This window comes from Bombus terrestris, unplaced genomic scaffold, assembly GCF_910591885.1.
Source record: "Bombus terrestris unplaced genomic scaffold, iyBomTerr1.2, whole genome shotgun sequence".
NCBI classification, from domain to species: domain Eukaryota; kingdom Metazoa; phylum Arthropoda; class Insecta; order Hymenoptera; family Apidae; genus Bombus; species Bombus terrestris.
In genome coordinates, this window is record NW_025963552.1 from 6,233,279 (window position 1) to 6,249,868 (window position 16,590).

At 40.1% G+C, this 16,590-nt stretch overlaps 1 protein-coding gene across 1 annotated transcript; it reads left to right on the forward strand.

The window, feature by feature from the left end:
* Positions 1-13,056: 13,056 nt before the first annotated feature.
* LOC125386994 lies at positions 13,057-15,666 on the forward strand. Its single transcript, XM_048414169.1, has 3 exons — positions 13,057-13,405; positions 15,233-15,364; positions 15,437-15,666. The coding sequence occupies exons 1-3, from the start codon at positions 13,057-13,059 to the stop codon at positions 15,664-15,666; spliced, it is 711 nt and encodes a 236-aa protein (XP_048270126.1).
* Positions 15,667-16,590: the final 924 nt, after the last annotated feature.

The following is a 16,590-nucleotide window of genomic DNA, read 5'->3' on the forward strand; positions in this document are numbered from 1 at the left end:
CTCGATTACACATATCTCTGTCTCTCTCTCTCTCTCTCTTCCCTGTTGTCTAATTTTCATAAAGTAACAATACACTTCTTTCCTTTAGTTCCGAGTAGCGAATTTATTCACCAGCGATGTGATGTACTTATTGTTTAATGGTTGTCTTGTTAAACCACATTTATCAACACTTGAGAAATATCGACGAACGACGGTAAAGAAGAACGTTATTCCTCACAGAGTCTTTAGTTTAACAAGAAGAGAATGTCTGAGCGCACGCGTCACGACAATACAATGAGCGTTTACTCGAATGCAGCGAGAGGAAAAAAGAGTTGTCACCGAGGCAGCTAGGTTCAGGAGAGGAAAAAAGCACAACACGGAGAGAACGGAATCGATCGGTGAAGCCGAAAAACAAAAACGATTCCAGAATCTTTGCACATACGGTCCTTGTCGATCGCACGTGCGTTTCTTTCTCATCGGTCGATTCTCGAATCTCCTTCAGCTTGGTTATCCATTACGCAAAACTTAGCGAGATTCGTTGCGGGTTTTTTTCTTGTCGCGACGCGCGCCCAAAATCGAGCACAGTCACGCGGGCGTCTCGACCTGTCACCGTTTAGATTTGAACTAAAGGTACCGGCTGGATTACCGGCGGCCCGCTCATGAGTAATTGAGAGCAAACTAGCCGACTAACAATGTGTCATTTTGTTACATGTCTTATACAACGATTTTCTACTTTATATAACGTAACATGAAATTAGCATGTAGACAAATGAACTAGAAACGCACATTAAAGAATTTTACTGAACGCCATATGAAACATTTTGTTATTTGCACGCATGTGAATTCTCAACGACGATAAAATTATCGAAAAATTGTCGGAAAAACTAAATAGATATCATAATTAAATAATAAAAAGATATCCCTCAGAAGTAATCGTATTTAATCTATGAAATTTTTATTATTGAAATATATTGTTTCTGCAGTCTGCAGCTAAGCGTATAAATAACGCAGAAGTGTATTAAATTCAGACGCAGAATATGATCACGTTCGCATATTCGCCAGTACTCCCTGATTGCTGCGTGAGAAAACTTTTATATGTCATTGTGTGCAGTCGAATAAAACTTTGTATGCTTTTTTGTCATTCCGCTGCCTGCGAGTTTTCTACCTCGAAATGATGGCCGCACCTTTGCGATAGGAAATCCACGACACATCGACTATAAAAGAAAATGAAAGGAAGGACGTGTACGTGAAAAAAGATTTCGCGAAGCAGCAAATATTTTACAGCCCTATCGCTCGTTTAAGTCGTATGTCGGATCCATTCGATCTATGTGGCCGTGAATAGAGGCAAGAACTCAAGTCCGAAATAAGGGGCACAATAGAAGATACTTTCGAGGATAAAGATCCTTTGGATAATATATCGTCAGTGTCACGTTGGAGACACGATAAATCACGATACCGATAGATCGCCGGTGATCTCCTCGCGTCACAGTTCGAACGTTTCACGAATAAGGTGAAAAAATTGAACTATGATAATAGAATTTATTACGCAAATCCAACAGAGTGACGGTTCAAAGTGTTACAGAATGATTCAAAATATTATAAGAGACTGAGTCAAAATATTTTAACAGACAGTTTTAGTCCCTCTGGAGAGGTTGTCGTCTGGTGTATCTCAGAGGCGCCTATACGGTTACTATTCGATTATTGTTTCGATGGTTGTGATATGCAGGATATTTAGCCTATCCAATTACTGTTTCTGAGCGAGTGGTCTTCTTGAGCGTGTGACATGAGCGTTCCCCGCTTTATCGAACATTCAACGAATACGTTTCGTTTCGTCCTCGGTAGCTGTGCCTCTGCCTCCGCTCTTGCCAAATTTATTCTGTTACAGTAACGACGTTTGCATCATTATTCCACGTGTTTTAAGATGGTGCAGGCCATTCTTTCAATTTTCCAATTACTTTTTCCTACTGATTCTACTCAAATCTGAGGTGTATGTAGGCGATTCAGATTTAAAAACAATAGGAGTATATTTAACTATATATTTTATTGAAGTATACCCTACGTGTACACTAGTCGTATAACACAAGTGATGGCTTGATTCGTGATTACGAATATATCGGCGCAAGGGAAGTATCACTTCGCTACTACTGCTCGTGTCACTCGATAACAAAGGATGCCTCGCTACCCTGTTCGCTATATTTATAACCGTCGGAGTTGACAAAAGGCGTTGGGATTTTAATTTCGAAGATATCCTCGAAAGATCCCAACGGACGCTGAACTCTCGACCTTGTTAACGAATTTTGACTTTTCGGGTAGTCGACTCGGGGGCATATGATCACGACAAAAACGACGGATTTTGATTAATCTTCGGTAACGGCCTAAGGTTGTCGGATCTATAATAAACTCATCTATCTGTAAATACGGTTTTTGTGTAGCGGATTCACTGGACGGAAACCGTTATGAATTTTACCGTCGAGTGCCGTTACAAATCGATTTGGTTTTCAATAAAATGGTTATAAAATTGATAGGTCGTTTGCTCCCAAATTCGAGATCTCGTGGGTTTATCAAGATACCAAGGTTTAAATCATTTTACCGTCGTAAAATTTGATGATATTATCGAGAGATCAGATATAAAACTAGGAGGAATTTTGAAGGAGTAACGTGTGAAATATTATTTTTTCATCCCCCGGTACAAAAACCATGTAGTTCCAGCTTTCATCGATAATTTTTTATACTTACGTGTAATTTAAGATCGAAACATCGAAGATTTAAAATGTGAGAAATTCACATTACAGAATGATGGATCCTAATGAGTAAAAATTTTTTTGCACGATCTTTCTTTAATTTGAAACACATATAAAGCCAAGCATAATTACTAGAATCATACTGTGTGCATGTGTGTAATAAAAGGGTTGACTTCGTAGAAATAGTATGTCATAAATCAAACGAATTGCTGAAATTCGAAATTTCATTATTAAGTAATTAAAGGTATAAAAGATATTCTTGCGTTGCGAACTTGCGTTCGTGTCGCCATATCTCGCATTACATTTTCAGAGAGTCAGAGGGACAAAGTTGTTGAATTAAATCTGGAAGGGAGTATCTAACTGGTATTCGTTTTCCGAAAGAATAGCTTTCCGAATTCAACACGAGAAAACTTTCACGGGGCAGTACACACCGGAGTTGGCAAATCCTCCAGCGGTTTTCGTTGGTTACGCTGTCTCGAGAATCCGGAACTTCGAAAAAGGACCACCAATACTTCTTCGTAGAACAATTATTTTTCTAACAATAATTTTGATCGAAATTAAACTCGGAATCTATCTCGAAAATATGGGAACTATTTTTTCTTCATTCTCGCTCATTTCTTTGGAAAAAGTCTTTAGAAACATTCTTTAAGAATCGCGAATCTGATATTTCATTTCATTCAGAAAACTGATATTTCATTTCCTTCTATTATTTTAATTTCCTTTGTTATAAGTTGTGCTGCGTTTATTTAATTGAAAGAAGAAATATACGTCTTATTTAAATCGTTTCCATTTAAAATTTCGTAAAACATCATTAACCTGGAGTATTTGTATATTATGTAAAATTTATTATTTAGCATGTGGAGATTAGCTTGTGTATAGATATAATTAAACAATGCGGACGAAGGGTTGCTGTCGCAATCCGTCGAGTATATCTGAAATAAATTATCGAACGTACACATTTCAGACTCACAGGAACTCCCTGTCCTCCTTGGACATGCAGATCTTGCTTATATGCCCAATCTCCAGGCATCTGTAACATTGAAGAGGTCTTCGCACGATGGCCTCGATCTTCGCTGTCGACCAGCCTATGGCGACCTCGCCAGCCTGGGCCAGTTTCCTCACTGTACCGGCCGGGCCTCGCATCCACACCGATCAAGGCCGTTTCGAGCGAGGCGAATCTCTCCCAGTCGGACGTCCTCCGCCTTGCAACCGCTTTCCTTCGCCAGGGTGGTCCTGATTTCCTCCTTGGTAGCCGTAACATCTATCCGGGTCACCCTTCCGCAATTCGGAAGGGTATCGCCACGCGGACCTTGCTCGGATCCAATGTCCGGATCAGTCGTGCTGCGAGCGCAGCGGTCTTCTCCCTCTTCTGATCCTCGGAGACCTCCATAACGACGCCTGGTGGTCATTATGGTGGTCATGGTTTTGCTCATCCTCACCGCGTTAATGCCGATCTAGGCCAGAGAGACGCTGTCCTTGGCAGCGGCCAACACCTCCGCGTAGGATTGGATCAAACTGTCCTTCAGGATGATCGTTACCGCTGATGTTCGCGGAGTGTGTGTGTGTGTGGGGGGGGGGGGCTAGCTTGTTTCCCCATCTTCGCGCGTTCTTCGATCCTCCACCTGGGGCTTTCCTCGGGCTCTTCTCTCCTATCCCGGGAGTTAGCTTCCCCGGTTGTTTCTTCGCTGGTTCCTTTTTGCTCTTACTTCTTCCTTCGACGGTCTGCCATTCTATGGCAACTGCTTGTCCTCCCTTGGTCGCTAAAGTGTTTGAAACTCCACGCTCCACCCTTCTCGTGGTCTTGTCGAGGACGACCTCCTTTTCTCCGTTTCTTTCTATGTTTTGGAGACGTTCTTCTATCAGCCGAATCAGCGAGGGTCCTAGCTCCTCCATCTTGCGTTCGATCGCGCCGAGACGCGCTGTCTCGCTGCTCTTCTCTGCAGTGGAGCGTGAGGCCAGCTCTTTTCGGAGCGCCTCGTTCTCCGCCTCCAATGCTGCTACGCATTCTTCCTTTATCGCGAAGGCGTCGGAGGCGAGGTCCATTCTTCTCACCGTCTCTGTTGCGCCAGCGGCAGTGGACCTCGCCGCTTCTTTCAGCGTTCTCTCGCGTGTGCCCTTGAGATTGCGGGTTGTCTGGGCAACCTTGGTCACCTCAAAAGTTCGACGAATCAGTTCCGCTCCTATGTCGGCCGTAGTTGATGTTCTATCCCGACAAACTACGCCACCAAGCCGAATCAACGTTCTGTTCACTCGATTGTGCATTTATGCATCTACGGCTTAGCCAAACCAGTAGCCGGTTCTGCGCTATCTTCCGCCCGTCATCAGTTTCATCGGTCATCCGCTTCGATTTCCTCTTCCACGCCATAAATGCATACCGTTACAACCACAACGCAAGGAGACTACTATTGGGAAAAGTGTTTCGCCTAGAATTCCGTGTAGCATGTCTGATTACGCGTGATCTCGTGTTTCTCAGTGATAAATGTCCTTTTAGAACGCGACCAGTTGGGATTGTTAGGAAAGTTTTGGGAGTTACGATATGGAAATGTTAGGATGCAATAAAGTCGTTTCTTGGTGCAGATTGTGTATAATTGATTTGTTACGATTGGCAATGATTATGATTTAATTCTTTAAATTTGTTACACATTTTTATAGTAATTTATAGTCAAACGATACATGCGTTGATTTTGTAGAACTTATTGATATTTATTAGGATATAAGGTATATGTTCGTTATCCTGCGTTTAAATATGTATTATATAAACTACTAAATTTCCCTTGCTACTTCTTCTACAGAGTTCTCTCGCGACACATTAATCATATTGAAATACACTCGCATTGACAATACATGTAACCATATATTACTGCTGTATAGCTACTCTAGACCACGATCCTGCGCTTACGACATTTGTTCTAAATGTTGAAATAAATGTAACATATAAGGAAATCTCTTCTTTCTCTAACAGGAATTAATTCGTCTACTGTTAGAGTAATTTTTCTCTTAAAAATTCTTCATAGCAACAGATTATGAAGCAAAATTAATTATTCCTATTAACGCATCAAATTGTAGCGGAGAGAATGACATTCTGTATGCACTATAAATTGAAAATTCTGTTTCATCCGAATCTACATCAGGTCCTCTTTACAATTGAGGCAAGAAACTATATTTCGAAATAACTTATTCTCCATCTCACCGGAGACCGGGCCGCTGTGGCGGCGCGGTTTGCGTCTGTTTCTGAATAACAACGAAATGCAAAATAGTTCATAGCGATAGGAGATCTGGTAAGAGCGAGTTGTACACCGGCTATTTCTCAACCACACCGCCACCATCTTTAGCCTCCCAAGACCGCAAATTCTTCTTACGTGTATCTATCACTGTAACAGTCTCTTCTTTAAGATCCTCTCTTCGTCTTTCTTCCGTCCCTCGTGGTTCTCCACCACGCTGACGCTTCTCCGCGAACTATTCCTTGTCCGTGAGGGGTTAATCCCTCTCCGGGGAATATTAGCTTCCTGTTTACAGCTCGTCTCGTCTATCCCTTTCGAAGTCATGTCTCTCGACTTTCGCCGATTTTCCTGACTGCCGAGACTGGATTGATATTGTTCATTGCACAATCACTACGTGTACTAGATTCATACTTCGAGGATAAGTGGAACGGTCCTGAAAATCGAGTGGAAAACTTCGTCTCTATTTCCCTTACCTTTCCTTTGCTTCGTCTCTTGTTGCGGTATAAATGACACCAGGGGTTAAGAGAGTAATGTGAATGTTATTCAGAAAATTGAAAGAAATTAGGAAAGATGTCTACGTAATTCGCTGCTATCGATGCATGCAAGTTATAAAACAACTATATTTTAGTGACAGTGAATATATTAGGTTACTATAATACATCGAGCAAATTCTTGAAATTTATTATTTATAATCGCAATTGAATAGAGTCGCCACAGTGTACATTGAAAAAAAAGAACAGAATTACAAATGAAACGTTGCGTTATACTTTGATCCTTTTAATATCGTAATGTTGAAATTCATATACCACTACAAGCGATAATGTACATATTTGTACAAAATTATATTAACAAAGATGTAAATTCGACCAATCGCGGGGAGACGCAATCGCGAGGAAACGCGTCAACGGGAATCGTAAATTCCCGTTACGATTATAATAATCGACGCCGCGAGTAGATCGATCCCCTGATTTCCGTTAAGACAATAGGGGTGGTTGAAATAATATAACTCCGTTATTCAGGGTTATAATTGTATATTTTCTCCAACAACTTCGTTTAATCACACACAATAGTAACGTCGCTGAGTATGAGGATTGCCTTGATCTTGCTCAGATTCTGACTGCCAATCTGATCGATGAAGCAGTAGATCGTCGTAGTAGACGTAGCGATTGGTCAGATTCGACTTTGACTGAATCGAATCGACAGAATCAACCTAACGACCGAATGAACAGACTTCGACTGCTTGACTTCGACTGTGTGACTCGAGTGACTTGAATTGACTGACTGACTGACTGGAACAGACTCCCTTGTGTGTCTGACCTTTGGGATTTACGGAGGAAAGCTCGGGATGTGGGTGGTTTTTGAACGAAGGAAGCTGATTCGTTGTTCGTATTTTCCGTTATGAACGTGAGGACACGGATCCCCGTTACCATTGGCTAAGACGTTAACGATTGAAGTTGGGAGATGGAAGCATCCTACCGGCATGACTCGTGGGAAAATCCTGACGTTTCCATTATACAAATGCCTGGTTTTCCCTAGCATACAATTAACAGTTTTTCCCGTCATAACTACCAGCTTACTCCGTAATTTTTAAGAACGTGTAATAAACCTAAGGACTTTTTTAAGTATCAGCTATAAACCGAAAATACTTGCAGGATTTAAGGTTCCTGCAAGCTAATGAGAATCGGTTTATGGTGGGCCTTAGCTTTATTGAGAGTTCTCTAACGACGCTTGGGCCTTGACGGTCAGACATTAAGCTACGTCGCGCGGACCTTTTCACGCGACGTAACAAAGGACATGAACACCAAAGGCGAATAAGGCCAGAACAGAATTATACAATTCCAAGACAAAATATTAATTTTCAATTATTTTCATTTTGTTCCTATTAAAAATTGATTGACCATTACGTAAAGGTATTTTTAATGTCAATTATACTTAAACAAACTTTCTGCAGCACATTTAGTGATTTCGCTTTGTACAAACTCCGGGTTAATTCGTTCGATTCATTAAATAGTTGCTTGGACCGTGAAATTTATATTGGAATACTCTTTATCGTGTCCTTTTTAGGACAGCGATAATTCCACGAATTTTGTCAATGTAGACAAGATTGTACGCGGAATTTAGATTTAGTCGATATATCAACCGTCGGGACTCTATGTATCGTTGACAATTACTAAGCAAAGAGCCCTTTGTTACGTCGCATGAGATGGTTCGTGCGACGCCCTTCATTGTCTGGCAGCCTACGGTCCACGTACCGTCATTCCGACCCTCGATAAAGCTTTTTCTTTTGCACCTGACGAGACCCAGGTATTAATTGTTAACGCATGTTTTTGGAATGTTTTTGGATTGCGTTTAAACAATGAAACGAAATCAAGGAAGGTTTACATAAAGCGTACTTCCTAGCAGTTGGAATGAAGTATCATTTACAGCGCCACGTCTATCCCTAGAAGGAGAAAAAGTTCACCAGGAAGCAACCAACGCAGCAAGGAAAGACGTTGGCGCACCGTTCCTTCAAACCACATGGAAGGCGATATAAACTCATACGATACATTTACTTTAATAGCACATTCAACACTAACCGATAATCATCTTACGTTAAGTCTGAACAATAAATAAAATACTAATAATTCACAAAGTAAAATCTAATAACGTTGGTCGAAGGAGAAACCGAAGAAGCTACTTCACTTGAAAATCCCAACCCATTGAGTGAAATAGAGAAATCACGGGATCAAAGCCTGCAATCTCGTCTATCTCCTCAGCCTATAAGAATATAGATCCCATAAGTTCTGGAAAGCAGTTGAACGCAGTTGAGAAGTATTATTCCCGATTATTAAGAATCTGATATACATATGAAAATATAGCATACTTCGTCTTCTGGTATTCTTATAGATTCTATATCCTCTATCTTCTCCCCTTTCGCGTTCTCATTCATAACGATACGTAAGTTAACTCTCAGCGGCATGGCGTAGCGAAAATCGATTTATAATGTTCAATTCTCGGATATTTCGGGGACCGATTCTTAAGTCTGAAAATCGAGTTTATTGTAACAATGCTCTAAATAATACGTTCTTATAATCGTGTCTATTTCTAACGCTCGAAATCCTTCTTCTTCTCAATTTGCCCGTCTGTGAAATGACTGTTTGGCAAATCGGTTGTTCGTAACGACAAATAAGGTCACATTGTCCGTTAAACAGGGAAAGGCCCTTTGTTTATCCGCGTTTGAACTCTTAGGCAGTTTATACAGATATATCACTCTGCCAAGATTCTCAACCCGAGAAAGAAGAAGAGAATCACGAGCCCTGTAAAATAAACATAATCGGAGAAATATTAAATGTACATATTTAATGTAAACGGGTTCTTCTTATAGCGATAAATATTTCTGTGGTATGTCAGAGTAAAAGTAGTCTGAAAGTCATAGACGTCCGTGACACAAAGCGGGACGGCCAAACGCTACGACTTTCTCACAGTAAGCTCCGTATATTAGCGGAATTACGAGACCTCCAGATGCGTGAAAGATGCCTCCTTTTCGAGCAGCCCTCTTCACGTTTATGACAGAGACGTTGTTGAATAATTGGATTTGTCGGTTATTAGTGTAAGTATTACACATGTAAATAATGTCTCAGAGCTTATGTTTTCCTACAGCGTGTACATAACGATGTGCACACTTGTTCATAAGTGATAGAAAGCTCATGGAAAAATGTTGAAAGAACGTTGAGAAATTATTGACGTCGACATTGTTCGTCGTTGATTATCAACGATAGTTTCAGTTGGTTTACTTAATTCTATAGTAGTTCCTTTTGTAAAGAGAATCTTCTATCGCAATCAGTATTTCGTTACGAAGGAAATGCTTTGATAGTTTTACTTCGTATAGTTGTAGAGGTAAAGTGTTTTGCATAATTTTGTACTGATAAGATAATAGAAACTGTAGATAGGATAATGGAACGACTCTAAAACTTCAGCAATTATTAACTAAATTTAACACATATCTATGTTTCACTATCTAGGTCTAAGACGAAAGCTGTCGTTAAAAGTTAATGTTCTTGGATAATTCACTACAAAAGTATGTACCTTGTTGAGTCCATAATTTTTCAGTTTCACTTAAATAACGCTATGGAAGGTCTTATGGCCACTCATATCAATAATTAAAATAAATGTTTAAAGTAAAACTATTCAGAACACTGACCTTATTATCTTTTACTTTCATGTAACTTCGATTGGTTGGTACAGAAAAAGTAATTTACATAATCATTTTATAATTTCAAAAATAACAATGCTTTATCTTGTGTATTTCATAAAAGTGAGACTTAAAATTTTAACTTCAGATGGTAGCTACTACTTTGCATAGTATAAATCGCAATATAAAATCACGGGATAAATACTCGCAAACGCTTATCCATATTTAATACACGCTCGTTAGATATTCAAAGTCAGTACTGATGTCGCTAAATACTTGCTATAAACTCGGTAAGTACTCGGTAAGAAGTCTCGCTCGTGATCGTGTCGGTTTATTTATACTAGTCGGGGGGAGCGAGAGAATTCGTATTTGCCTTCTTACAACGGTTGCTGGTAGCGGTGACATTGTTTTTTACATTACTTGTAGCCTGGCGGTACTTCGAGGCAACAACGACGTAATTAGCTTTGTCCTATGACTCATGTACCGCTACATTATCAATTAATTGTCAAACAGGTTTCGTATAATACACGCGATATACGTATACATACGTACAAATTTTCTATGCGTGAGCGTTCAAACATTTTCGTCGGTTACTTTAAGAACGATGCGCATTAAATTGTCTTCCCTTCGTGTACTAAGAAGAAAAGCCGTAGCACCTGCAATTTTTACTTTTTACCACGATGTCTGGTTTCTATTTTTAAAGAAGGAGTAATTTATGATTCGGGGGCCACCGAAATGATGCACAGACGGGCACGTAAAAAGTTTGAGCAGAAGAGAAACATCGAAATATTAAACGAAAAGCCGGTGATGCTGCGAAAACGATAAAGTCAGATTCTGACGACGTCTGGCTGCTGAAAGGATTTCCAGCTGGATACATTCGTTCGATGTCGGTTTAATTATTTTCCAAAGTACGAGAGAATGAACGCTTGAATCGGTATATCATCAGCAGAGATTAGCACGCATCGATTTTCCAAATTTCTAATTATAGTCGATCGTGGAAATATTCGAACATCAAAGTAACGTTGATCCCATAGCTTCTATTTTGAATAAATATAAGGTAGACGCTAATAGAAATTAATAAATTAACATGTTATATCGTGTTATAGTAAGCAAAGTGTATGTATAAATATCAGAAATAAAAATTATTAATTTATTATGTAGGATTATTTTAATGTTAAAGAAAACTGGAATAGAAGTCGATTAATTATTAAAAGGACAATACCTCTTGCTAGCATTTTCGTGAAAACTTGTAACACTAAAGTTTCCAAAATTATATATCATCTGGAATCGTAAAACGCAAAGCCAGAATGAACCGCGTAATTCTCGGCGTCGACTGGTAACAATTAATTTGAAATTAAATTGCGTGTGTCACCGATAAAAGTTTCTATCGCATAATCCTCTTGAGCGCGTCTGTCGATGCATGTGTAACTTACTTAAGCCACTGCAACGTATATCCGAACTCGATTCTAACCCCAAGTTACGCTATATAAAAAGAATAAATGTGAAGGAATAATAGCTGTAGAAGAAATATGAAGGAAATATTCCAAAGTTCTCGGAGAACACTCGGAACCAGGTAAAGTCACTCGACGTTGTCTTAAAACGGTTAAAGCACTTGGAATATTATATACAAATCTGCTAGGAAAACAACACATATTGCGAAATTTTTGTACATCTCGTCGGTATTTCGTTACTCATTGAAAATTATTTTCTAGTCTTACAAATATCAGAGATAGATTTCAGTTGTATATCGCTAAAATCTAATTTCTAAGATCTAAAATCTTATTTATCTGATCCAATATTTAAAGAATAAAAAAATACTTGAGAAACAAAAAATGTTTGCAAATTATTTTTTATTACAATTATTCGCGCTAATTTTGAAGACAGAATCGATGTTCATAAAACTTGTTTATGCCTCTCGTCGGTAGTTCCACAAAAACAAAATAAGTAGTGTCAATTACCGAGCATCGTAGAAGTATCTTTGAACCGAAACAACGGTATCAAGCGTTACGTGCCGCGACTCGCACGATCCGTAGCGCGAAAGTAAATTGATAATTTCTTTCAAATCAAGGTAATTTAAAAGGTTTATTTGAAGGGAAAGGCAGTTAAAACCACTAAAAGCTATATCTTGCGAAAACTTATCTAACCATGTTTTTTTATTTACCAAATTATTTTTTTATGACGATATTAATACAATTTAAATTGTAAACAAAGTCGGCAGTTGGACAAACGTTGGGGATCTTCTCAAACATTTTCAAAAGAAAAACCCCGACGATTTTTCATTTCCGACGGATATAAATAAGTATAGCGACTCAGAGAAGTCGCACATTGTCTATCGGAGAGTTAGTTATTATTTTGTTAACCGAAGAATTTTATATCCGTCGGTCTGTCAGTCGATTGTTAATATCGAAATCGAGTAAGATTTGAATAAATCGTTACATATTGTCAATTTATTTTCGAACAACTTTAATCCTCTCTCGGACATTTCCGCACATAGCAGCCAAAAATGGAGCTTATTGCCAGTTGCATTAAACGTCGGTTAACGCTACCTTCTCGTCGGCAACTAAATAGAACGTAACAGTATATACGGATATAAAATTTTTGGTGGCAGCGGTGGGATATGCTCCACGGACGGTTAAAGTTCTTACGAGTATTGACAAAATAAACAGAAAACATGTCAAAAAACGTTGTCAGAAAAAGCGAAAGCGTGGTATTAACCGACATGAGTCCAAGGCTTGCTCAATTAGAGGAAAACGCGTAGATAAATAGGGTAACAAACGAAACTGAGATACCTACATCATCGCCGCTAATACCGCGAGAGACCAGAGCGATCGAGAGTAACTCCCAACCGATTAAGTTAAAAGACGCGATCGAATCGGTATCAGTGTTCAATGGCCACCAGACGTCTGCATTTCAGTTTTCAAGGGCGTGTGAGCGCACGCGAAATATGGTTCCAAGGCATCAAGAGCCTCAATTGGTAAAATTATTAATGAATAAGCTTCGCGGACTCGCGTTTCTCGCCGTAGAAGACTGTCAGATAATAAATTTAAACGATTTTGGGAACAAATTGAAAGATATGTTCGGCCCGGGAAAAACCGTTAACGAATATAGAGGAGAATTGGGAACAGTATTTCAACGACCAGGAGAAGATATATTAGATTATATGGACCGCGTCAGAAATCACAGGCTGGCAATAATGGACGGGGAAAGGTGCGAGTATGGTACCATATCGCAAGATATTCAAAAAACGATAGATTGGGGTACAAGGGGAACTCCCAAACGAAATGTATTTGCAGGTAAAGGTAGCAAGATACCAATCCTTGGACGACGCATACCGCCAAGCCGTGAGAATTGAAACAGGCAAGTGACAAAACACGATACCAACGTTCGACGCCTCCGAACAATTATATCCGAGACAACACTCGTCTCCTGAACAATAACAACAACATCGGGAACAACCGCCAGGATCGGAGATTTATACCGCCGTTGCAGAATCGTCCAAACGACCCGGCACAAAACTCTACAACGTGTAATTATTGTAAGAAACCTAGGCATTTGGTAAAAGATTGGCATAGATTTAAAGCCAGAGTAGATGTTGGGATAATTATACCTTACGCGCCGGGGCCGTCGGGCAACCAGCCAATTCCTTCGAGAGTAAGGGGCGAACCTCGAAGGAGCGACGCTGTGAATCGCCCAAGAGTACAAGGGGCAACGAAAAGACCGCCACAACCTTCGATCGTTACAATAAAGCCATCGTACAGTTGTGCACGGCAACGAATGGAATATCTAGAGAATCGACGATTAAAAGAGAAGCAAGTATACGGAAAAACAACAATCGAATTCAGATTCGGAAGAAAACCTCTCCGAATTATTTGGATAAAGATAAATAAAACCCCGAGCATTCCAACCGCAAGAACAGTCTCCCCAGACTTGAACTAAAACTAATTTCCTATTAGACTTCGGATCAGAAATAAATATCATTAAAAAACCTACCTTGCCCGATCCAGCGATCATCAACGAGCAAGAATCAATGGAAGTTCGAGGAATTACGGCAACGAGTCTGGTCACCTTAGGGCAGACGGTAATACAGGTTGCGGGCCATCCAGTTATTTTTCACGTAGTTGATGACTTATTCATTCTTGATCGATCAAGACGGAATCTTAGGATTCAAATTTTTCGTAGGATGCAAGGCTCGTTTGGATTACGAGCGAAAGCATATCAAGTGGGGAAATATTTATATTCCTTTCGATATAAGAGAAAAGGTAATCGTACCGAAACGAAGTTCGGTACTGTGTACTATCAACATTGCAAATCAGGAGATAAACGAAGGATTTATTCGAAAAATCGAGCCAATTAAGGGAGTCTATTTTGTTAATGCATTTGTGAGGAACCATAAGGGACGAGGTTATGTGAGAATAATAAATACCACATCGAGAGACTATGAATTTTGCCACACTTACAATGGTAATTAAAGAATTTGAAAATCTCACCTCGCTCCCTAGCATGAAGTGTATCGCGATTTCAAAATCAAGAGAAAATAGAGTTGACAAAATAATTGAATCATTACGACACTTGAACAAAGAGGAGAGAAAAAACGTCGGAGAATTAATTCGGAAGAATCAAGATAGATCTCATATCCCAGGAGACCATATTCTAGAGCATCGAATAATTACAACGGATGATATACCAATCAATATTAAACAGTATCGTTACACACCTGCACATCGAGAAGAGATAAATCGTCAGTTTCAAGATTTACTGGACACTGATGTCGTAAAACCATCGACATCAATTCTCCGTTATGGATTGTGCCGAAGAAACCAGACTCGCGAGGAAACAAACGTTGGAGATTAGTTATTGATTATAGAAAGCTTAATGATAAAACGATCGGCGATGCTCATCCGCTCCTCAACATCGCAGAAATATTGGATCAATTAGGAAATGCGAAATATTTTTCTACGGTTGACTTGGCATCAGGCTTCCACCAGATCCGAATGGACCAGGAGGATGCCCACAAAACGGCATTTTCAACATCGTACGGACACTTTTAATTCAAAAGAATGTCTTTGGATCAAAAAATCCCCCAACAACATTTCAACGCTTGATGAACTCCGTGCTATAAGGATTGCAAGGAGGAGAACTATCCGACTATCTGGACGACATAGTGATTAATTCAGGATCTCTTCATAAACAGGAAAGTAAATTTAACGAGTTAATGGAAAGATTAAGACAGGTCAGGGTACGATTACAGCCTGGTAAATGCTAATTTCTACGACGCGAACTAAGTTATTTGGGACATATAATCAGTGAAGATGGTGTAATGTCAGATCCAAAGATGATCGGAGCAGTATCAAAATTTCCACGACGAAAGAAAAACATCAAACAATTTTTGGGACTTGCAGGATACTATAGAAGATTTGTACCAAATTTCTTCAAAATCGCAAAAACGTTAACGCAATTATTGAAGAAACACATCACCTTTAAATGGTTGCAAAATCAAGAAAATGCGTTCAACAATTTAAAAACAGCATTAATGACAAAACCTATTCTACTGTAGCGGCACTCGACAACAAATACCGCTACACGACACTAACTAAGCAACGGACACGGTAGCGAAGTGGTTAGCGCTCTAGGTTTCGAACGTTCGGGACCCGGGTTCGATTCCCGGCGCCCGTGATCCTATTTTTCTACCACGCATCAAAATAAAGAATAATCAGCAGCGTCCCAGCAGCGACATCTACAGCCGGCAACTACTACTATCACCGACGACAACATAACGCCATACACGCCTCACTACAATATCCAGATTTTTCCAAACCCTTCAACCACACTACAGACGCAGCGGGATACGCAATAGGCGGAGTATCGAGTCAGGGACCGATTGGAAAGGATTTGCCAATCGCGTATGCCTCTAGACTACTGAACCCCGTTGAACAAAACTATTCTACATACAACTATACAACTATTCTACATTTCAGACCATACCTGTATGGTAGGAAATTTACTATAATAGTAACTGATCACAAACCGTTAGTATGGATGAATTCAATTAAGGATCCCACGTCAAGAATTTGGAAATGGAAACTGAAATTATCAGACTTTGAGATTGATATTCAATACAACTAGTGGTTCTTTGGTGACGGGTGTTTTCCGCAGATAAAAATCCATACAGTACCCGGGTCCCCTGGACCACTTGAGGTTGGGTAAACGCCCAACCGTCGCACAAGGCACCCAGTGCCTTGCTTCCTGAATTAGCTAGACCTGCAGGGGCTGTCGCTCGTCTCAGGTCGAACGGGGCCCTTTCTAAGCCCTCCCGTCTTCCGGGACGGTTCCGGAGCAGGTGGGACGCTGCTCACCCGCCGAAGGCCATTCTGTGGAGGGAAACACCTTAATTCGGCCCTCTTGCCAGCATCTTGGCCATCAACCACTGCCACCACGAGTCCATACCCATTATTTGGCCGAGCAGAGGGGTCGCTACTCC

Bases quoted from the DNA above. Each gene is read 5' to 3' on its own strand.
- LOC125386994 (XM_048414169.1), top strand. From the start codon at position 13,057: ATGGTTCCAAGGCATCAAGAGCCTCAATTGGTAAAATTATTAATGAAT. The intron at 13,406-15,232 runs GTAAAGGTAGCA...CCGTGCTATAAG, and splicing joins CAAACGAAATGTATTTGCAG to GATTGCAAGGAGGAGAACTA. The intron at 15,365-15,436 runs GTAAATGCTAAT...GTGTAATGTCAG, and splicing joins CAGGGTACGATTACAGCCTG to ATCCAAAGATGATCGGAGCA.